The sequence below is a fragment of the Amyelois transitella genome, chromosome 8 (genome assembly GCF_032362555.1).
Source record: "Amyelois transitella isolate CPQ chromosome 8, ilAmyTran1.1, whole genome shotgun sequence".
Taxonomy (NCBI): domain Eukaryota; kingdom Metazoa; phylum Arthropoda; class Insecta; order Lepidoptera; family Pyralidae; genus Amyelois; species Amyelois transitella.
In genome coordinates this window covers 11,057,510-11,081,097 of record NC_083511.1, presented here as the reverse complement: position 1 = coordinate 11,081,097, position 23,588 = coordinate 11,057,510, and the positions used below count along the sequence as shown (strand labels likewise).

The 23,588-nt window shown below is 37.1% G+C and overlaps 3 protein-coding genes across 6 annotated transcripts in view; 1 reads left to right on the top strand and 2 right to left on the bottom strand.

Moving 5' to 3' along the window:
- Positions 1–23,588, bottom strand: part of LOC106134103 (uncharacterized) — a 169,267-nt gene that overhangs the window by 8,886 nt on the left and 136,793 nt on the right. Inside the window, exons 3-8 of one of the 2 annotated variants that reach the window (XM_060945471.1) lie at positions 4,190–4,360; positions 3,557–3,734; positions 2,568–2,819; positions 1,925–2,173; positions 1,311–1,570; positions 437–578 (exon numbers count right to left, since the gene is read on the bottom strand). In XM_060945471.1, the coding sequence (XP_060801454.1) occupies positions 437–578; positions 1,311–1,570; positions 1,925–2,173; positions 2,568–2,819; positions 3,557–3,734; positions 4,190–4,360 (1,252 nt within the window). The remainder of the gene's footprint in view (positions 1–436; positions 579–1,310; positions 1,571–1,924; positions 2,174–2,567; positions 2,820–3,556; positions 3,735–4,189; positions 4,361–23,588) is intronic. The other variant, XM_060945472.1, reaches the window with a different exon arrangement.
- LOC106133256 (uncharacterized) lies at positions 12,696–15,371 on the top strand. 3 transcript variants are annotated; one of them, XM_013332920.2, is made up of 3 exons: positions 12,696–13,000; positions 14,442–14,656; positions 14,777–15,371. In XM_013332920.2, the coding sequence occupies exons 1-3, from the start codon at positions 12,696–12,698 to the stop codon at positions 15,328–15,330; spliced, it is 1,074 nt and encodes a 357-aa protein (XP_013188374.1). In that variant the 3' UTR covers positions 15,331–15,371. The 3 variants fall into 3 exon arrangements, 2 of the variants coding, with proteins under 2 accessions (XP_013188374.1, XP_013188373.1); XR_009656974.1 differs by lacking the exon at positions 12,696–13,000 and adding an exon at positions 13,851–13,985 and having other exon boundaries at positions 14,777–14,914; XM_013332919.2 differs by having other exon boundaries at positions 14,442–15,371.
- Positions 13,190–15,916, bottom strand: LOC132902003 (uncharacterized). Its single transcript, XM_060945512.1, has 2 exons — positions 15,377–15,916; positions 13,190–14,148 (listed from the first exon to the last, which is right to left on the bottom strand). The coding sequence occupies exons 1-2, from the start codon at positions 15,504–15,506 to the stop codon at positions 13,190–13,192; spliced, it is 1,089 nt and encodes a 362-aa protein (XP_060801495.1). The 5' UTR covers positions 15,507–15,916.

Genomic DNA, 23,588 nt, shown 5'->3' with positions numbered 1-23,588 from the left:
ATATATTTACACGTCTATATCATTTGCGGAGTACAAAAAGCCAATAGTCGTGAAAGAATGATAGGCCACGTTCAGATTCGAATAGTGACAGGTTGTTAGCCCATCGCCTAAAAGAGGAATCCCAAGTTTATAAGCCTATCCCTTAGTTGCCCTTTACGACATTCATGGTAACGAGATGAAGGGGTCCTATTCTTTTTTCTATTGGTACCGGGAACCACACGACACCAATTGGTCAAATCTTAAATGAATTCTTCAGATTATATCCAACTTTATATATTGGTTGTCAACTTTTTATACAGCAGAACTTTACAAAATAAGTCACGAAGTGTCGGACATGATAACTATGATAATGTATTAATTACCTTATATATAATTTCATTTTCATCCACAATCTGGTCTAATGTCAGGATGATGCCAATGATTATTATGAAAGTACCTGTAATTGAGTTAACTGCCTCTGACTGCCAGTCATTTGAGAGTTGAGTTTGAGGAAATGCGCGATCAGCCGCCGAAGTTCCTTTCTTTTCATACTCTCCAGTAAACCGCTAGGCACGAACCGCTCTAAGCCAAACTCTCTTCTGAAACATATCCAAGTCACTTTTAGCATCACACGTTATTAATCTACTCGCTCTGCCCGCGGCTTCGTCCGGGTCCGCTTCGTTCAAGGAGGAATAATTCTTCCCGTTTTTTTCACATGCTCCATTATTTCTGCGCTCCTAATAGTTGCAGCGTGAAGATAAATAATCTAAAGCCTAAAATTCTTCCTAAATGGTCTATTAAACACAAAAGAATTTTTCAATTCGAACCAGTAGTAGTTCATGAGATTAACGCGTTCAAACAAACAAACTCTTCAGCTTTATAATATTAGTATAGATTTAAATTCATAGCCACCCATTGTTTGGTTAGTTTAAAAAGGTTAGGAACAGTATGCTCCACATTAAGCTATGCAGTCCTGAACTTGCTCATTCATTAATTAAGGCTCACATAAATCCGATTTTTACTGTTCAGTCATTCAGAGATGCCGTGTGGTTTCCGGCACTTTTGAATAGAACCACTCCATATCTTTCCCATGGGCGTCCTAAAAGTCTACTAAGGGGACTTGAAATTTCTCTCACGTTCGATCCACGTTCGGCTGTTTGACTTAATGATAAACGATAGTTAGTTAATAAGCCTATCCCTTTGTCGCCTTTTACGACTTACATGGGGAACGGATTGAGCGGTCTAATTCTTTTTTCTATTGGTGCAGGGAACCACATGGCATTCACAAATTACATTATTATTTTCGATTCCAATCAAGCTCAAATACTCACTCCACAGCCTTCACCGTTAATTTCGCTGGTGACATGTTATTCGCCAACGCGTGCTGATGCATATGCAAAGCTGCCAGCCTCAATGCCACGTCTGGTTGCAGCTCCGGTGCGAACCTTTCTTGGGCTACATCGTTACAGCATTGCATGTAAAGATAGTCCAAAGCTGCCAGGTCCTTTTGGGCCAATTCTGCGGCAGACGTCGGCATGAACACCACTCGGAATAGACAGCGCATCTTGTGAGAGCCAGGCTTTGCTGCAATCTGGAGTTGGATATGGGGACAGGTTATTAACAAATACTAGTTGTCTTTGGAAAGTCGATTTATTTTGATGATTTGATATTATTGTTTAGATCAGTTAAAGATAGGACTATGTTTGATTTTATATTAGGATGGGCGTTCTCAATATTAATTTACATTGATGATGTGACTTTTTTTGGATAATAGTGTAAGAAGACAATTAACAGATTTTAGTTTTGATGAATAAGGACAATAACATCTACTGAAGCTACGCATTATTATACGTATTAAAAAAACGCTTACGTTGATGACATCATTGTTTGCAGTGATAGCAAATCTTGCATCAATAAGCAAAAGTAAATTAAGTACTATCCTTACCCTCGCAAGAAATTCCTTAGGGTCCAACAACGTCAACTTATTCCTCCTTAAGCTCTTCACATGCTCGACCACCAGACTGAAATGTTCCTCAGCCGTGATACACAGCTTGTCTTTCAGGCTTGTCACCACATCTGCTACTGTTGTGGTGCTATCATACTTGAAGGATTTGGTCTGGCCATTCTCCAGGAACACTTTGAGAACATTGGCCATTGGCGGCAGGCAAAGATCGCCGAGGGAGAAGGCTGAAGGCTGGAAAAATAATTTACAAAGTAATATTTGATTTTAATTAATTAACTTTTAATTTGATGATTCCATGGAATTAGACAAAACAAATTTTATTACGATTTGAAATACTATATTAGTTTTGGAACACTATTAAATGTAATCCTTAGCAGCTGACAAACACTGTTTTTGATTCGCTACAAGACCAGCTTCGAAGCTTGCACAAAAAGTTGATATAACGGACGTACGGACAGTTTTAAATTTTTAACTTTTTCATTACTCAACAATACATCCATAAATACGAGTATGTTTACATGTTGAAACCCTCAAATATAAGTTGATATGTCTTTTTCTACTAAAGCGTCAGTAATTATAAATTTATCTTAGTTTCTACTTTTGATTGAAATTAAGAAATACTCACAGGGTACATAGGCGCTCCATTCAGTTGGACCGAATCTGCGAACCTAACCCTCGGCGGTCTTGCTCTTAACCTCGCCCTTTTCGCTGCTGATAGCAATGCTGATCTCCTCATGAGGTTCCCGGTCCTGGCCGGTTGGCATACCCTCAAGGTCACCTTGTCTGAACATGCCCTGACTGCAGAAATGACGTGTTCTCGAGCAGCTAAGCTGACATCCTCTCCGTTAACGCAGAGTATCTGATCGCCCGGTTCTAACTGAAAATTGTCAGAAAGTGGATGTTAAAAATTAGTTGAATTAAATTTTTGAGTCACTTCAATTCTTAATACTGGTATGAGTATAATGATATTTGATCCGAAACCGACGAGTTGCATGAAGAGAGTTATGAATGTGGATGAAACGAAAGAAGTATGCAGTGATCGTGGCAAGTGGAAAGATGTGGTCTCTGCCTACACCTCCGGGAAAGAGGCGTGATTTATGTATGTATGTATGTACTATAGTTTCACCTACTTTAGTGCAGAATGTATCATGATCCAATGCGAGTTAGGTTCCCCTGGAAAAGTTGCGGAGATCAGACGGAAATCGATTCATTCAACTAATATATTAAAGCTCAAGTGAGTTTGTTTGTTTGTTTGTTACCTCTTCACGTGTTATCTACTGAAATAATCAGTATAGTGTTTGTGACTTTAAGGAGAAGATTTAAAAAATTTAACCGACTTCTCTCGGCCAGGGCATGATGAGAAAAGAACTTTTTCTGATTGGCCTGGGTTTTGGATGTTTATCTATATGTATAAGTATTTATTATAAAATATAGTATCGTTGAGTTAGTATCTCGTAACACAAGTTTCGAACTTACTTCGAGGCTAAATCAATCAGTGTAATTTGTCCCGTATATATTTATTTATTTATTTATTCAAAAAAGGAGGTTATCGATTGGAGACGGTACTCTTTTCAAAAAAGTTATTTCACAATGACATTTAATGACCAAACTCACCTTCCCCACACTAGGCGAGTTGTCAGTCACGAACCGCACGAGCACGGGTTTCTCTGACCCCGCCACGAAGCCGAAGCCCAGCTCTGGGTCCCTCTCCAGCACCACGTCCCGGGGGGCGGGGGGAGATTCACAGGAACAACCCTCCGGGGCAACATACGTGGTGGTCTTGTTGACATGACTGGAAAAGAGAGGTGACGGGTGAAATTTTCATTATATTGATACATAAAATCACGCCATTTTCTCGGAGGGGTAGGCAGAGACTACATATTTTTAATTGCTACGATGCCTGCATACTTCTTTCGCTTCATCCACATTCTTAAATCACTTCGTAGAAGCTCATCGGTTGTAGGTAATTTTATTTTATTAAATTATTACAAAACAACATGTGGCAACAGGTTGCTAGCCCATCACCTAAAAGAAGAACCCCAAGTTCATAATCCTATCCCTAAGTCGCCTTTTACGACATCCATGGGAATGAGACGGAGTGGTCCTATTATTTTTTTTACTGATTTACCAGGAACCACAAGGCACCATTAACTTGACGGCACTCACTTTTAATCATCTTTTCAAGACTGTCGGCTCTGTCTACCCCGCAAGGGATATAGACGTGACCATATGTATGTATGTATTTACTTGATGTAATAAGCCTTCCCTCTGCTGTCCAGGGCGTGTTCCCATCCGTATGGTAGATCCTCCTCCTCCTGTTCACCCTGGCTTCCGCTGCCGCTGGCGCTGGTGCTGCCGTCTCGCGGCGAAGGCCAGTTCTCAGCCGGGGGCAGCCAACTGGCCGTTCTTGTTACGTGGCTGCAACAAAATGGTGTGATCAGATTCATTATACTTAAGAGAAAACAAATAATTGTTGATTGCAAAAAAAAACAACCGAGTAAAAACAAATTAAAAATACATACATACATACATATGGTCACGTCTATATCCCTTGCGGGGTAGACAGAGCCTGCGCAGTCTTGAAAGACTGACAGGCCATGTTCAGCTGTTGGGCTTATTGATAGATAGATTTGAGATACAAATAATGACAGTTTGCTAGCCCATCGCCTAAAAAACGAATCCCAATTATATAAGCCTATCCCTTAGTCACCTTTTACGACATCCATGGGAACGAGATGGAGTGGTCCTATTCTTTCTTTTATTTGCGTCGGGAACCACACGGTACCATTTTATACAAAAAAAAAACATTATTTCAAAAGCAGAATAGAAGTGTTACATTCGGGACCTATTCATATTATACACTTTTCAGTTAGTTCTCAATGACTCATTGAACAATAATCATTTCAAAGCGAATAGTCAGAAATTCAGAATCTCAAACAGTAAAACAAAATATAGTTACTAAACCATAACTGTTACTAAACTTGATGAAAGTACAGTCAACAATGTTTAAATTTCCAACATCCAATAATTTTTCAACTTTCAGCGTATTATTAAAAGTGTCTTACCGCTATAAAAGGCTTGATAACGAGGGGGAAAATTGTCTTTATTGTGTCGAGAGGACGATAAGGCTGGAACGAAGGTGTTCAAGTTATACGAGAAATTCAAAGAAACCTTTTTTTTTTGGTAAGAAAATGTGCGCAGAATGTTAACTTCGCTTAAATCGAAAGTCTTATTAGAGAGAGTACTTACGTACTTACACAGGCGGCAGACAGAGAGCAGTATAAAGAGTTGGAGGAGGCCTTTGCCATAAGGCACACCGAACTGAGAGACCTTTTGTAGTTAAATGTAGACTTTAGTTTAAATTACCTTGTTTTAATTATGTAAAAATGTCAAAAGTTCGGAAATAAAGGCTTTTTATTATTATATTATTATTATTATACTTACACAGATACTACAATACTTGGAGCAGGGTTGGTCGAATCAATGAAGTGAGGGTTTAAAAATGCTCGTCACGATAATGTATCTTCAAACAACATACACTGTCGCTATTTGAATCTCAATTCTGTCATTGATCCGAACAGCTGAACGTGGCCTATCAGTCTTCAAGTGTGTTGGTTCTGTCTACCCCGCAAGGCATATAGTCGTGATTATATGTATGTGTGTGTCATCATTAAGCCATACAGCTGAACCTTTCAATCTTTTCAAGACTTCTACCCCGCAAAATATAAAGACGTAACTATATGTATCTGTAGGTATGTATGTAACATTTTACAATGTCGACAAATTAGCTTCGTTTACCAAAAACGCTGGCTTCTAGAGTTATGAATACAGCAAAGAATTCGTCCCGAAAATAACTCTCGTAAAATATGCGTGGACCGTCGCAAAAGCGGCCTGAGTATATTTTCCCTTGTATATTATACATGTAGGTACCTACTGGTATGTCAAACTTTATGAGCTTAATTTTTCAAGAAAGAAAACAGATGAGGTAAATAAACTTGAGTTTCAGTTAGGACATATTGACATTATGAAAAAGAAAAATACTTTATTTTAAAATTAACATATTCACCTACAACTCTTGTTCCTCGAGTTTTGTCCATTCATTTATTTTATTGAGTATTATTAATACGGTCAAAACGCAGATGCGCATAAAGTCACCGGTTCGAATCCCAACACGGCCATGTACCAATGACTATTATCGAAGTTATGTACATTAGATACATACATATACATATAATCACGTCTATGTCCCTTGCGAGGTAGACAGAGCCAACAGTCTTGAGCGGACTGAAAGGCCACGTTCAGCTATTTGGCTTTAAGATAGAATTGAGATTCGAATAGTGACAGGTTGCTAGCCCATCACCTAGAAAAAGAATCTCAAGTTTGTAAGCCTATCTTTTAGTCGCCTTTTACGACATCCACGGGAAAGAGATGGAGTGGTCCTATTATTTTTTGTATTGGTGCCGGGAACCACACGGCACATGTACGTTAGTTTGATAACTAACCTTTAAACTCTTGCGGTGAGGGAAAACTTCTTGTGGAAACCTGCCCATTCAGGCAACTGGATGTGTAACTATATTATCCAAAACCGGTTAAGTTCCCCAGCAATGGGAGTCGCTTCGTGTAAAAACCTGACTCACCCAATCTAGGATCCATGGTCAAAGGTACTTACACATACATTTAAAAGACTGATAGGCCACGTTCCACGTTCACGTTAGGATCTCAATTCCATCATTAGGACGAGCATTTTCGGGACTATTGGCTCTATCTACCCCGTAAGGGATATAGACGTGACTATATGTATGTATGTATAGGCCACGTCCAGCTGTTTGGCTTACTGATAGAATTGAGATTCGAATAGTGATAGCTGCTATCCCATCACCTACAAGAAGAATCCCAATTTTATAACCCTATCCCTTAGTCGCCTTGTACGACATCCATGGGAACGAGATGGAGTAATCCTATTATTTTTAATTGTGCCGGGAACCATAGAATAATCTATACTAATATCATAAAGCTGAAGAGTTTTTTTGTTTGTTTGTTTAAACTAATCTCTGGAACTACAATTTTTCGGTTAGAATTGAAAAATTCTTTTGGTGTTAAATAGACCATTTATCGAGGACGGCTTTAGGCTATATAACATCACGTTTCAACCATTAGGAGCATAGAAATAATGGAGAATGTGAAAAAAACGGGGGAAATTATTCATCCTTAAAGGGCTTCAGTGATACCCAAAATAACTATTCCACGCTGACGAAGTCGCGGGCACAGTTAGTATCTATAAATATCTTCATCATGGCTGAAGTAATTCCATAAAAATTTACTTACTCGACTAGTTTGATAATAATAAATATGGCACTAATAATACTAATAAAATAATAATAATAAACTAATAAAATAATAAATAATATGGCACTATGCACATAGTATAAGGATAATTCTTTCTCATTTCATTAGCAGCTGACATCGAAGGTATTAAATCAGGACAAACGAGGGTCTGATACATAAAAGGATTTCCTTGTTGGCCGAGAATTACATTTATTGGATAAGTAATATATGATTATAGTGATTTCGTAATGATAGACGTTTGGTGGCGAAGCAAAAAAATCTCAGAAAGTCTGCCAACTGCTCCTCTTACCGTGGAATTAAAAAAAATACATACGGGACAAATTACACAGATTGAGTTAGCCTCGAAGATCGAGTCTTGTGTTACGAGATACTAACTCAACGATACTATATTTTATTACATACATACATACATATGATCACGTCTATATCTCTTGTGGGGTAGACAGAGCCAACAGTCTTGAAAAGACTGAAAGGCCACGCTCAGCTATTTGGCTTAATGATAGAATTGAGATTCAAATAGTGACAGGTTGCTAGCCCATCGCCATAAAAAATAATCCTAAGTTTGTAAGCCTATCCCTTAGCTCTGTCTACCCCGCAAGGGATATAGACGTGACTATATGTATGTAAGTTTTGTATAATGTAACAGGAAGCAATCAAACACAAATAAAATTTAACCTATATTTACTTACTTTTACGAAATTGGGGACTTTTTTTATTTTATTTGCTCTCATTTTTCAATACATATCAAACACATTGACTAACTAATTAATAATTGAGAATAGAATGGAATAGATTTATTTTCTAAACAAAATAGATATAAGGTATCACTTATTGATGTCACATCACTTATTTAACGCATTTGCATCTTTGATCCAAATATTTTACTGACTGAGTTACTAACAGACAATGTACTATGGAAAGAACTGAGCGTATAAAGTTGAATATTGGTATGAAGATTCCTTATGTAGTGTAGCTGAAATTCCCACGGTAGCGGAAGTCAACAAACTTTTTTCGTTCTTCCTTTTATAATATAGGTAGGTTTTAGAAGATCAAAAATGAATAAAAAGAGTGATTTTTCACAAATTGGACGTTAGATTTACGAGAAGTAAACTCAATACGTGCAATCAACGGTCAGCGGTGGCTCGTTCGGATTGGGTTGGTTCAATTTGTACCAAAAACCGCTGTATAAAGGTGGTTTCAGCATGAAACTCTTCATTTAGTTTCAATTTTTAGACATCACAGCCTAAAACAGTTGAGAAACACAACAGAAATAATTTTTGTTTGTGAGTTGGAGAGCGATAAGATTAATCTATACTAATATTATAAAGCTGAAGAGTTTTTTTGGTTTGAATGCGCTAATCTCAAACTACTGGTTCGAATTGAATTTTTTGTGTTGAATAGACATTTTATCGAGGAAGGCTTTAGGCTACATAACATCACGCCGCGACTATTAGGAGCGAAGAAATAATGGAAAATGTGAAAAAAAAACGGGGTAAATTATTCATCCTTGAGGGCTTCAATGATACCCAAAATAACTATTCCACGCGGACGAAGTCGCGGGCACAGCTAGTGGTTATATAAAATAGTGGTACGTGTTAAATGGGCCGGAATTAGGCGCGGCCGAGCGGAAGTTCGTGCGATATGATCACACTGAGATGGACAACTTGCAATTTATGAACATACATACATTGTATACAAATGGTCACGTCTATATCCCCTGCGGGGTAGACAGATCCAATAGTCTTGAAAAGACTGAATGGCCACGCTCAGCAGCCGGGAACCACACGGCACAATTAATGAAATCTGTCATTATGATGATAATGACACAATCTTTTAGTTAATGTTTACGTCCTAGAGGCCGCCCGCGACTTCGTCTGCGTAGAATCAGTTCCGCGAGAATTCCGGGATAAAAAGTAGCCTATTTATATATAAAATATATAGTTTATTAAATATCGTGGCAAGTGGAAAGAGGTAGTCTCTGCCTACCCCTCCGGGAAAGAGGCGTGATTTTATGTATGTATGTATATTTTCATATTGTTTTTCATTTCATGTTGTATTCATATTTCATTTCATTTTAATGTTGTATATTCCTATAAATAGTATGTTTTCATTTAAACATTCCCTCTTAAGCATACCTATTTTAATAGCACTCTTTATAATAAATTGCTGCCGAGAAAAAGCGCAAAGTTATATAAACAGTTGGGAAGTAATCTCGCAGTCTCACAATAACGATAATCCACCATTGTTGCCGAGTGTACCGGTCCGGAGTGCGGAGAGACTGTGCGCGATTGTACTACATTACCATAAATAAAGAGCTTTGGAGTTTATTAAATATAAATATCTGTTTTGTGGTTTACGCACGCATCTGTATTACCTACATACATATATTCATTTATATATCCCTTGTGGGGTAGACAGAGCCAACAGTCTTGTAAAGAATCATAGGCCACGTTCAGTTGTCAATGAAAGAATTGAGATTCAAATAGTGACAGGTTGCTAGCCCGACTTAAAAGCGACTAAGGTAATGGCTAAAAAACTTGAGATTCCTCATCATCAAGATTTCAAGCAAAATCTACGACTTTTTTTTTCACACCATCTTTTATTTTCCAAATCACACTAAAAGCAATAAGGGTCTTTTCCGGCATTGAACCCGCACCCGTAAGTGCGACGGTCCTAAGTCAACACGGTTATGAGGGACTGAACATGTGGTTCAGGCGAGTATGTTTTGGTCATTGCGTCCTTATACGAAGGTCGAAAAAGATACGTATTTTCTTTAGACATTCCTTATATATTGTGGCGAAATCTATACGCCACAAGTCACAATAATAAAAAATAGAATAACGCTACGCTATCAGTCATAAACAGCGAAAAACCTAAATCGCGCAAGCAAAGATTTCACGGATTGGAGCTATATATACAACCTCCGACACAATATCGTCTGTCGCGCGGTTCCCCAGGCGTCACACCAGCCTGGCGGAAGATCTTCCCTTTGGTGGCGGTCGAGCCGAATCATCGCTCCCGCTACAATACATTGTTACTTTCTACTTCAAGATATATATACCTACTTATAACTAACTGTTCCGCAAATACGTAAGTAACAATCAGTTCATCGTAGTGCCCTAATGAACACAATCGCTTTAACGACATTTGCCACGGCGCGGACAGCCGTCCCGTGTCTACGCCGGACGGATATCCGATTATCCGGACCGGACGAAACCGGGTAACTTCGTTATCAGAGTGTAGTGGGTATCATATGACGAGAACACTATATATAATCGACGCACGTCTATATACCAAAAAGGTTAGACAGAGCCAATAGTCTCGAAAATACTGAGAGGTTCAGCTGTATGACTATAATGATGGAATTAAGATTCGAAGTGCCGTGTGGTTCCCGGCACCAAAACAAAAAAGAATAGGACCACTCCATCTCTTTCCCATGGATGTCGTAAAAGGCGACTAATGGATAGGCTTTCAAACTTGGGATTCTTTTTTAGGCGATGGGCTAACAACCAGCTGCTAGCCTCTTTAAAGAAGAATCCCAAGTTTATTTGCCATTCTCTTGATACATACATACATAAATATAATCACGTCTATATCCCTTGCGGGGTAGACAGAGCCAACATGAATGGCCACGTGAACACACACACTATCATTTTACTTAAAGCTTATTAGAATTACCATTTTGATTTTACACAACCCAAATTATGTTCACTCTATTAATCTTCACAAACTTTTAGCCGTGCCATTAATAATAATTGGATTGCAATAATTTAAACAATTTAGCAACAAAACTTCGGATTTGAAAGCTTCCGTTTCTAATGGACTACCGATGTTTGCTAAAATATTAGTTAACTGTTATATTTGTTTGAGTTATTTATGTACAAGCTTTAAATCGCGCGAATTTAGCGCCAAAATTATACAGGTTTTCGCTAATCCCACGTGAACTATAGTTTTTTTTTGTAATTTGTCCCGTATTTATTTATTCTTTTTTTTGTTTTGGTGCCGAGAACCACACGGCACATAATACAGATAGATAAATAAAGAAATTTCAAAAACAAAAACGAAGCAAATAAAGTTGCACATAACCTGACTTAATATATTTTTTCAGTATACGCCCACAATAGCGAAATTAATAATAACATGACCCCAAAAACTTGATCGCAAATTGTATATAAAACGAATTTCTTCCCTATCGCGGCGTAATAAAGTCAAGGGTCAAATAAATTGCTTTGTTATAGCTCTGAACGGTATTCCCGTTTTCAAGGGCTTTCAGCCCGCTAAAGGGTTTGTGTGAGAATAAAAAGAGTACAGAAGAGAAACTTGCAATTGGCTAAGAAAACCTTTTTATAAACTTCAATTTTTATATATTTTTTTTTAAGAAAAAAGGTTATATTTTAAATTTGCCTCATACTTTTTTCAGTGATTCAGGAAGATAAATAATTTAATAATTGTGCCATTCGCGTGACGTCATTTATGAAGCGGATTTACGTACGTAATTGTGATTTTCTACGAATTAATTAAAGAAATATGAAGGGATCCTAAATAAAAACACATTTTCGAATTCATAATAATAGTATAGATTATGGTATGATAAAAATTGTGTGTAGATGTGAACCTCATATAGTCTGACTTCGTAAAAAAGATGGTAACAAGACCACCGTAAGGTATAGGTATATTCTTAGGTTATTTAATGATTTAAAACTTAATTGCACAAAATGAAATGTACAAAAGTCGGACTTAATGCTATGTGGCATATCCTACAAGTTTAACATCTGTCCAAAGAAAATTATAATGCAGGGCGCGTTCTTTCTATATTCTCTTTATTTTATGCTTCGTATCGACGCCCAAAATATAGAGAATGAATCAAATTTTTCATCAAAATTGATACACAATATAGAATTTTGTCGCGACGCAGCGGAAGACAATTTAATTATTGGGCTAAAAAAGTGATAGAAAAGGGTTCTTTATTATGGTTTTTGTTGACAGAAAGGTGTTTAACCAGAGTCACAGTGAGAAACTTAATCCTTTCGGGGTCCAAAAACAATTTTATTTGCAAGATATTTATTGTAGTTAGTGCCGTGTGGTTCCCGGCACCAATACAAAAAAGAATAGGACCACTCCATCTCTTTCTCATGGATGTCGTAAAAGGCGACAGGGCCTACGCAGACCGGGACGTCATGGCAAGGGATTTTGCCGTGAGTCAGCGCACACCGGCTGCTTAGATACCGCGGCATACCAGCATTTTACCACGGCATGCCACGGCGTGCCGCGGCATTCCAGCACTTTGCCACGGCATGCCCCGGCATGCCCCGGGGTGCCGCGGCATGACAAAGCACGCCTCAGCGACTCCTGCTGCCTGCAGTCTTCAGTTGCGTTTGATTGAGTGTTGGTGTGCCTCAGTTTTACAATGGTAGATTGGGATTTAGTGTTGATATCGATTATTGCAGATGAAGAAGAAAGTGCACAGGCTAATAATAGGAATAGAAGAAGATTTTGGGTTGATAATTTATGGAAAGAAAGGGAATCAAAGGGTGAATTCAATAATTTATTTAATGACTTAAAATACGACGTGCAAAAATTTTATGACTATCATAGAATGGATTATGAGAAATTTCAAGCACTGTTGAATATATGTCGACCATATATCGAAAAACAGAGGACCAATTTTCGCAACCCCATTGAAGCCGATCAAAGATTATCCTTGTGTTTGAGGTGGGCAGTTAAATGATTGTATAAGTTTAATATTTTCTTCTTTTATTTAATTAAAAAAACAATTTTTTTTGCCAAATACAATCATGAATTGTAGACACATAATAACGATTTTTATGTTTTTGCACTGATAAATCTTCTCACTGATAATTCCTGGATCTTTATTTCTTTTTACTTAATTTAGAGTACCTACTACTTTAGATTAGTTTCGTATTCAGAAACTGCAGTTTTGTAGCCAGACCCTGAAGCAGCTTCATAGCCAGGGCCCGAGGCGGTTTCATAACCAGACCGTGAAGCAGGTTCATAGCCAGAACCTGAGGCGGTTCCAAAGCCAGACCCCGAAGCTGCTTCATAACCAGAGCCTGAGGCAGTTCCAAAGCCAGACCCCGAAGCTGCTTCATAACCAGAGCCTGAGGCAGTTCCAAAGCCAGACCCCGAAGCTGCTTCATAACCGGAGCCTGAGGCGGTTCCAAAGTCAGACCCCGAAGCTGCTTCATAGCCAGATCTTGAGGTGGTTTCATAGCCAGATCTTGAGGTGGTTTCATAGCCAGATCCTGATACAGCTTCATAGCCCAAGCCTGCCGCGGTTCCACAGCCAGATCTTGAAGTAAAAGCGGTACGGCATGGTCGTTGATGTTGCAAATTGGTAGAGACATCTTCAGATGTTGGAGCTGGAGTTCCCTCTATGTAGTTTAATTCGGCGTCAGTTACCATATTAAATATTTGTCTCTTTATTCGGACCTGCTCTCTTTTTGGTAGCTTTTTTACTGTGGCAGCCATTGTTTGAAAGAACGAATCAATGGCGTCCACCTCCTTTTTCGATTCAATATATTTATTTAGTATTTCAGCAGTTGTTGTAGGTTCTGGTATTATTGAGGAATGGTGTGAATCATTGGTCATTCGCGAAACTGAACGTTCATCGCTATCAACGACAGCGGATTCTGCAAAAGAAGTCTGCGTATCCTCTGAAGAGGAGTCCAAATTCGAGGTTTGTTTTCTGTGCTGAATGAATTTTTTCAAAAACTCCAGCTCTTTTTCAAACTTGATAGGGCGTCGCTTTGTGTACGGGTCACCACTCTTTGTTTTTCTGTTATTCAGAGCTTTCCTAAAATTATTACGTATATTACTCCATATTTTCTGACATTCTTCACCTAAAACAAAACATAAGCAGGTAAAATGGTATAGAATCAGAATAAGTAGGTAATGGGAAAAGGCCTTAGATAGTGACTAGGTGACTAGGTTAGCACCAGCTATGTTTATGGGATTATATTGAGCTAATTTTTTTTCTAAGTAAAAATTACCACTGGCTTTACGGTGAAGGAAAATATCGTGAGGAATTCATAATTATATATAAATAAATATATCGTATTATTTAATTGACTTTGTTTAACTGTACCCTGTCTTTCACTCTGCCTCACTTACCCCTCTTTATATTATCTTTCAGATTTTTGATCACGGGAAGTAGCTTCAAGTCTCTAGGTTACAGCTATCGTATGGGGTTTAGTACAGTGCGCTCTATAGTACATGAAACTTGCCAAGTCATTTGGAATGTCCTAAGGCCTAGTGTTATGCCAAAACCAACAAGGGAAAAATGGACGCGAATCGCGATGGAATTTGATGAAAAATGGAATTTCCCGAACTGCATCGGTGCAATAGATGGTAAACATTTTAGGATAAGGGCACCTCGCAATAGTGGAAGTCTCTACATGAACTATAAAAAGTTTTTTAGTATCGTGCTACTAGCGGTTGTGGATGCAAATTATAAATTTGTGATTGCAGATGTAGGATCATATGGACGAAATAGTGATGGAGGTATAATGCAAAACTCAATATTTGGAAAAAAATTGACTTCTAATGCCCTCGATATTCCCCCAAAAAAACGTTTACCGAGGACAGATCTTGAGTTGCCCTATGTTTTTATAGCAGACGAGGCTTTTCCGTTAACCACAAACATTATGAGACCATTTAGTAGCGACCGATTGACAGATGAAGCAATGAAAATATACAATTATCGTTTGAGTAGAGCCAGGCGTATCGTCGAAAATGCATTTGGTATACTTCAAGAACGTTTCGAATTATGTCAAAAAGGAATTCAGGTTCAACCAAAATATATTGATAATATCATTTTAGCATGTACTTGCTTACACAATTTCATCATAGGTGGTACAAGCACAGAAAGTCAAAGTATAGCAAGTGTAAGCATTAATTTAGAAAACGATAATAATATGAACAATGCATTAGATGGTACGACAGTACGGGAGATGTTTAAAGATTACTTTAACTCTGATGAGGGCTCGATTCCATGGCAAAACGATATTGTAAATAGACATTAATACCGTGTGAAGTATTAAAATATAATTATATTGCAAAAATATTTACCTGTTTTATTCATTTCTGTCCCAATTATTCTCCACGCATTGTTCTTCATTTGAGTGTTCATATAATGTTTTGATGACATATTATATAAATAATCATAGGCTTGAACTAATGTTATTAATTTTTCCTCCATGTTGGAATAAAAAACGTAAAAAACTGGTCTCCGAAAAAAACACGTAGGTACACAGTCGTCAAAGACGCGGGCGCAAATGGATGGTCAATGGTGTGCATTCCCCGCTTCTCTACCCCCACCGCCGCACCCCGCAGTATATTACTACGAGCGCTGGAGTCCGTGTCATGCCGTTGCCTACCGCAGTATGCCGCGGCATCCCGCCACGGGAGCCTGTGACGAGCGCCGGAGTCCGTGTCATGCCGTTGCCTACCGCAGTATGCCGCGGCATCCCGCCACGGGAGCCTGTGGCGTGTCTTTTCGATTAAATCCCTTTCAATGCCACGGCATCATTTTAAAGCATAGCAATTTATGTCGTATTTCTGTAACAGTACGGTTGAATGTCCATTAGTAAAAATTAAAATCCCTTGCCATTCCGTCCCGGTCTGCGTAGGCCTTTAGGGATAGGCTTACAAACTTGGGATTCTTTTTTAGGCGATGGGCTAGCAACCTGTCACTATTTGAATCTCAATTCTATCATTAAGCCAAATAGCTGAACGTGGCCATTAAGTCTTTTCAAGATTGTTGGCTCTGTCTACCCCGCAAGGGATATAGACGTGACGATATGTATGTATGTATGTATATTTATTGTATTAAACGACTGATAGGCCACGTTCAGCTGTTAGACGTTTGATATAATTGTGATTCAAATAGTGACAGGTTGTTAGCTCATCGCTTAAAAGAAAAATCCCAAGTTTATAAGTCTATCCCTTAGTCGCCTTTTACGACATCCATGGGTAAGAGTAGAAGAAGTCCTATTCTCTTTTTATATATTATTAGTGCCGGGAACCACACAGCATAACTTCTTTTAATTACCTAAATAAGTATGCGTTTGGGAATACACTCAAATCATAATGACGAGTCTTTCTTTGTAAGCTCAATAATACAATTTCGTTTCTACATCGAAAGTATTTAAGCTATATATTCTTTTCAAAACTTCTTACATCTTTTAAAACACACACGCTTGGAAATTGTAACAGCTGCATCATAGATTATGCACACACAAACATCAGAGTGAACTGACAAAGCGTAGTTCTCAGAGGTTCCTTCCAAACTATGTATGTGCAAAGTTTAACGGCATGATGCTTCAAAAAGCACATAACTTTGAAAACTATTCCTGAGATTTAGCGGAGACTATTTTGGAGAGAATAATTTACATTGTCTACGGTAGGTATATTTACATATATATAAAATCACGCCTATAACGACGTCCTGGTAAAGGGTCAGGTCAAAAGTACCCGAAACCGCCGAGTTTGCATGAAGAGAGTTATGAATGTGGATGAAGCGAAGGAAGTATGCAGAGATCGTGGCAAGTGGAAAGAGGTAGTCTCTGCCTACCCCTCCGGGAGAGAAGAGATTTTAAGTATGTTTGTATGTATAACCCTTGCGGATAGACAGAGCCAACAGTCTCGATAATACCAATAGGCGCCACGTTCAGCGGTTTGACTTAATGATAGAAATTCCATATATACATGTATTTATCTCTTATGCGGTAGACAGAAGCCTCATTCGGCGATAACATGTCTATACGCAAGGCGTAACGTGTATCAACCCCCTAGAAAAGGGGTGAGTACTAAAGGGATATTTGACTTTTTTAGCCGATGAGCAACATATCACTACACATACATACATATGGTCACGTCTATATCCCTTGTGGGCTAGACAGAGCCACAGTCTTGAAAAGACTGAATGGCCACATTCAAATAGTGACAGGTTGCTAGCCCATCGTCTAAAAAAGTATCCCAAGTTTGTAAGCCTGTCACTATTTGAATCTCAATTCTATCATTAAGCCCAACAGCCAAACGTGGCATATCTGTCTTTTCCGGATTGTTGGCTCTGTCTTATATGCATGTAAGTACAATTACATTCTGCCTGTAATTGAAGTACATAAAGTTAGGTTTAAACAAACTATATACATATGAGTGTAGTATGTTATTAGGAGCACTAATGAGGTTGAAAAGAGGTTCTCGTATAAACCTTTCAGTTTGTGACGTCCCGTCTTATTAAAAGTCTTAACGTACCTTGTTATTTTGCTTTAAGACGACTAGTTTAGGGTTAAAATAAAATAGTTATAATAGTCTATAGCAATGGTTTATACCATTACCACCATCTTTATAAATGTTATAAAAGTCTAAAGTATGTAATGCATACGAGTATTTTATTTATTTATTTTCGTATCTTATAAAAAAATATTACAAAAAAAGAATGAAGTTGTATAAGGGGTTAGAGTAATCAGAGTACATAAAAATAAATTTGGTGAATGCATTCAGGACATTGGTGTAAAAAAGTAGTATTCCTTTTTCAAACAAAGCATTCTTTTTTAAAAACTGCCAAAATAAATTTTTTTTTCCATAATAACAGTTACAAATGTATGTTAAAGATTACTAATGCCAAAAGGACGATATTTATGTATCTAATACATACATACATATGGTCACGTCTATATCACTTGCGGGGTAGACAGAGCCAACAGTCTTTAAGAGACTGAATGGCCACGTTCAGCTATTTGGCTTAACGATAGAATTGAGATTCAACTAGTAACAGGTTGCTAGCCCATCGCCTAAAAAAGAATCCCAAGTTTGTAAGCCTATCCCTTAGTCGCCTTTTACGAAATGACATGTCTCTAATTACGAGTCTAGTTTGAATTATTTGTGCGATTCTCACTGTTTTATTTACCTCTAACACATGCGAGTTAATAAGTACCTCAGCTCTTCAACTATTCTCGGGCGCGGCCATGTTTGCATTCAGCTAAGTTATACGAGAACGAATGAAATGCACCAGCAACTAAGTGTTTGAATTACGTGTGCTCATATTTTTAAGAGTTGCACACATACATACATACATATAATCACGTCTATATCCCTTGCAGGATAAACAGAGCCAACAGTCTTGAAAAAACTGATAGGCCACGTTCAGCTGTTCGGCTTAATGATTCAAATAGTGACAGGTTGCTAGCCCATCGCCTACAAGAAGAATGCCAATTTCATAACCTTATCCCTTAGTCGCCTTTTACGACGTCCATGGGAAAGAGATGGAGTCCTATTCTTTTTTGTATTAGTGCCTATTTGAATACTAACCGATACTTTTTCGAAAACAGTCATTGGTTGTATATTTACATGGCCGATATGGGATTCGAACCTGTGCCTTTCTCCGCAACACGCATTTAAAGCGGGCTTACCAATTCGACCACAGACGCTCTAACCTTTAACGGATTTAAATTTTAATCCGACCCTGAGTATCTAAAGGAACAAAGTATGCTATAATGGTGAATTTAAACTATCGACCTTAACTTGGTGCTTCTAATATTAACTTTACTAGCTTCCGCCCACGATGTCGGTCTTCGCGTGGATGGTTTATTTCTCCATTTTGAGTAACTCTGACACTGACATCTTATAAATATCTATTGGACCCAAATATGGTTTGGTTTCGCCTAGCATGTTTCGATGTTTTAGTAAGAGAAGATCGCTTGAACTGAAAAATAAAGATTATTTTTTTCTACGTATTTTTCCAGGATAATAGTATCCCATTTTATGCACAGGATAATAAGGTATAATTATACCAAGTTTCATCGAAATCGAACCGTTAGTTTTCACGTGATGCCTGAACATACAGAAAGACGGAAAAATAAAAAAAAAATTAATCACATATTTGGGTTTGGTAACGATCCAGTAACACCCTCTGCTATTTATTTTTTCAATATTTTCAATGTACAGAATTTACCCTTCTACAGATTTATTATATGTATAGATTTTAATGTAAATAACGCAATGAAGCACGAAGTTTCGCTTACATTCATACTTAACATACAATTCATACAGTACCTAATGTTGGTACTCTCATAACTATAATTAATCTGTGGCACCGACCCTTCGTGACCCAGCCGTAGGCAGGCATCACTCAAGATGACAGATAACGTGTTCTTAACCCAAACCCCTTACAATCTCACTTACCAATTAGTATACAAATATACATACATATTCACGTTTATATCTCCCGACGGTGGACAGAGCCAACAGTCTTGAAAAGACTGACAGGCCACGTTCAGCTGTTTGGCTCGATGGTAGAATTGAGATTTAAATAGTGACAGGTTGCTAGCCCATCGCCTGAAAGAAGAATCGCAAGTTTATATGCCTATCACTTAGTCGCTTTTTACGACATCCATGTGAAAGAGATGGAGTGGTCCTATTTTTCCATTGGTGCTGGTTTACCTCGCAAGGATATATGGTTACGAGGTAAACAGAGCCAACAGTTTTTAAAAGACTTACACGTGTTGCTTAAATTGTAATATGCCTAAATAGAGTTACCGTTACTCGGATATTTCATGAAATACGTATACGGGAAATAACAAGCGGCCTTCGCCACAATACTGTAAACATTCCCCTGGCGCGACGCGGTGTCAAACGGTGTCGGCGACATTTCATTATGTACGCCACTGCGGCTCGCATAGACGCGATATTTTATTTTCATCTGGCGCAAAAACTTCCATGTTTTTAATGGAAGTAACGGGTTTTAGCAAGAGCACCTCAAAGAGATGAATTGACAGCGTGGTAAAAAACCATGAATTTAGTAGAACGTGTGGCTGTTAAAACCCAAAAAATAACAGTAGACAGTGTTTTTTTTATTGGTTTTACATGAAAATGTTAGTACCTGTAGTAGCTGTTACTTTCTAAATGATTAAATTTGAAATTTTCGGAAAAGGCTTTTGACATGCGACTGAGTATTGAAGATGAAAGGATCAATTTTTAATTTAAAAGTAAAAATCATTGAATAGCCAGGACAATTTACATTTTACCTTTAATGTAAAATAAATGTTTCCAATTCTTTATTTCCTTTCAAACAAATAACACAAAAATTCCATGTAATGAAATATAAAACGAGAATGAACATAAACAACGTTGTTTTTGTCCAGTCACAACCTCACAACTCAAGCATTCCCCTGGCACCTGCAACACAAAGGAGTGTCGCGACATTTCATTATTTGAGGCACATTTCATTTTCCTCTGCGCCACCCGTGTTGTGTGTTAGAATTACGTAAAGTTTAGACTAGATATGATTATTTTTTGTAAATTATGTTAATTATGTAATGTACCGAAAATATTTGTATTTTTGTATACTAATATTAAAGAGAAAAGATATATTCGTTTGCAACAAATATATTCAAAATATACTGTAGCGATCTTGATGATATTTGGCATAGATACAATTCAAAATATTTTTAAGTAACAGAGGCTCCTTTTTTCCTGAATATATCTATGGGAGGGACCCTCCACACTAATTATAATAACCCAATAATGTTTTTAAATCTGTCATCCCAAATTATAATTATTAATGCGACACTAAGTACGGATACTATGGTCGGTTCGGGGGTCGGGTCGGATACTATGGATACTAAGGTCGCGCACTAAGTACGGATCGACAGCGATAACAGTTGAAGGAGCGCGTCTTTTTAATAAACTACCCTCTCTTATAAAATCTATCGATTCACTCGCCGTATTTAAAAAAAGACTTGTCAAACTAATAACCATAAATGTCCCTATTAAAGTGTAAAACTGGTTTGGGTGTACGAGCTATTGTGCTTGATAACTAGGTAGTAAGTTTGTAATTATGGTTTGTTATTTTTGTTGTTTTGTTTGATCTAACTTTTAAATAATTATGTATACTTTTATTTTATTATGTAACCGTTTCAAGGCAACGAACGAATATCTATAATATTATTGTAAATAGTAATTTAAGTTCTAATGTAAGTGACAACTTGTCTTTATGAGAATAAATGTCTTTAAACCACAGTAGGTTTATTTGTTTGTTACTTCTTCACCGGTTATCTATATATCTAAGATTACTCGTAATTCAGTAAATTAATCTTCTTGAAATGTCACGTATATATAATTAAGAGTCTGGGAAACGACAAAGGGTACCTTTCATTCCGATTCCGATTTGTGAAAAATCTGTATTTCTAAATTCGGCACTTTTTCTAGATAGCGCTAAATTCACTCAGACGAAGCTGCGAGTTAAAAGCTACTTCATATATAAAGGCATAACGGCAAATAGCTTTATTCAATCGATAAACATAACACTACTTTGAGGGAGTCGGGTAAAACTAATGACTCTTTTGCACTCCACCATAATTGAGATATTTCGAGTTAAAATAACACGAACTCCGAAAATAAGGTGAGGGAAAATCAAATAAACCTCCCCTCTTATTGGAATCCTCTGAAAGATGTCAATTCACTCATTCACTCTTTTAGCAAAGTATACTTCTTGTGATGTAAATAGGAAAAATTGAATTACATATTGAATTTGAGTCTGAAATATAGATATTTAATAGGCCTTGTTAGGTATTTACATGGTCTAAGTATAAATGATGGTGAATTAAGTAACTACAAAATGATTTTGATCTTGTATATAAAAATAAAACCTTGGTTAGACTTTGGTTAGTAAAAACATTAAAAAAATTCATTAAAATTCAAATTCAAAACTTTTATTTATTATTATAGGATACTTCATACCGCTTAATAATTGTCAAATCTTTTGGTTTCACAACATTAGTTGACATCAAATAAATTACTTAAAACTTAGTTTACTTCAGAGAGAAACACTTTTACTTTTAATAAATTACAGATGTTGAGTTTTATCCAATAAAACAAGATTGTTCCGTGTGGTTCCCGGCACTATGGAATAGAACCACTCCTTCTTTTTTCCATGGATGTCGTAAAAGGCGACAAAGGGACCGGCTAATAAAGTTGAAATACTTAGGCGGTGGACTAGCAACCTGTCACTATTTGAATCTCAATTCCATCGTTAAACCATACAGCTGAACATGACCTTTCAGTCTTTGGAGACTGTCGGCTCTGTTTACACCGTAAGGGATAAAGACGTGATTATATGTATGTATATATTTTTTTTTATGTAAGGTAAGTTTAACCGATGAGATTTGTTTTATATATCAAAAGATCATTTAATGGCCACTGTGGAAACAAATTATACCAAGTATTATTATAAGTGTTATATAGTAGTATTTTAAGTATTTTTAAGTACTATACCAAGTACATATTTAATAAGTATTTTTTATCGATGTTTTTTTTTTTTAACTCACATGCATTCATATCCACAGATTATCGTCTAATAATATTTTCATCACATTGAGAACCTCCTTCCTCTTTGAAGTCGGTAGTACGAGTAGTAATCATTAGATTTAAGTGATGTGACGTCAATGAGTGATACCTTTTATCCAATTTTGAAAATAAATCTATTCTATTCGGTTAAAAATTTAACCAAACATCAAACTCGTAGCATTTTAAAGCAGATTTTTTTTTTAAGAAAAATGCCAACTGCGCAATCCTCTAAATTAATGCACGGTTAGCCAAATTAAAATGGGGGATAAAGGGGATCGTTTTAACTTCCACTCCGAGTTTATTATCATTATTTAGACCACAAACTCAGTACATGTCTGAGTGTTTTTATGTAAATAATGAACGTTTCGGGGGATTCGTTCTGGATTTTTACTGTTAAGATTTCTTATTAGCGATTTAACTTCATACATACATACATATAATCTTGTCTATATCCCTTGAGGGGTAGACAGAGCCAACAGTTACACAAAATACAATTGGCGGACTTAATGCTAGAAGCATTATCTACCAGTCAACTATTGGGTCTGACAGAGAACTTTATGTAGGGTCAAACTAAATAAATATATTTTACCTACACAAAATATAAAAATAAAATAGTTATGATAAACAAACATAAAAACTACAATAGATAAACAATATACATAAATAATTAGGTGTAGCGTTTACCGAAATGAGTATTATCAACATAAAAAGCTGTAAAACGATAGAATTTCTTCTTCTCAAATTTAAGAGCTAACTCTTGGTAGTGGAGTTAATTGGAGCTTCCTCCATTTATCTCTTTTCTCTGTTATTTTTGTTTATTTATTGTCACGTTTACTATTTGCTTTACATGTCGTAAATAGCTTTAAGAATTTCAAGATTTATACAGTCTGCTAGGAAGCCTTCCTAGGAAAATAAACTTTTTTAGATCCAAGTG

Bases quoted from the DNA above. Each gene is read 5' to 3' on its own strand.
- LOC106133256 (XM_013332919.2), top strand. From the start codon at position 12,696: ATGGTAGATTGGGATTTAGTGTTGATATCGATTATTGCAGATGAAGAA. The intron at 13,001-14,441 runs GTGGGCAGTTAA...ATTATCTTTCAG, and splicing joins AGATTATCCTTGTGTTTGAG to ATTTTTGATCACGGGAAGTA.
- LOC132902003 (XM_060945512.1), bottom strand. From the start codon at position 15,506: ATGGAGGAAAAATTAATAACATTAGTTCAAGCCTATGATTATTTATAT. The intron at 14,149-15,376 runs GTAAATATTTTT...GTTTTGTTTTAG, and splicing joins GACAGAAATGAATAAAACAG to GTGAAGAATGTCAGAAAATA.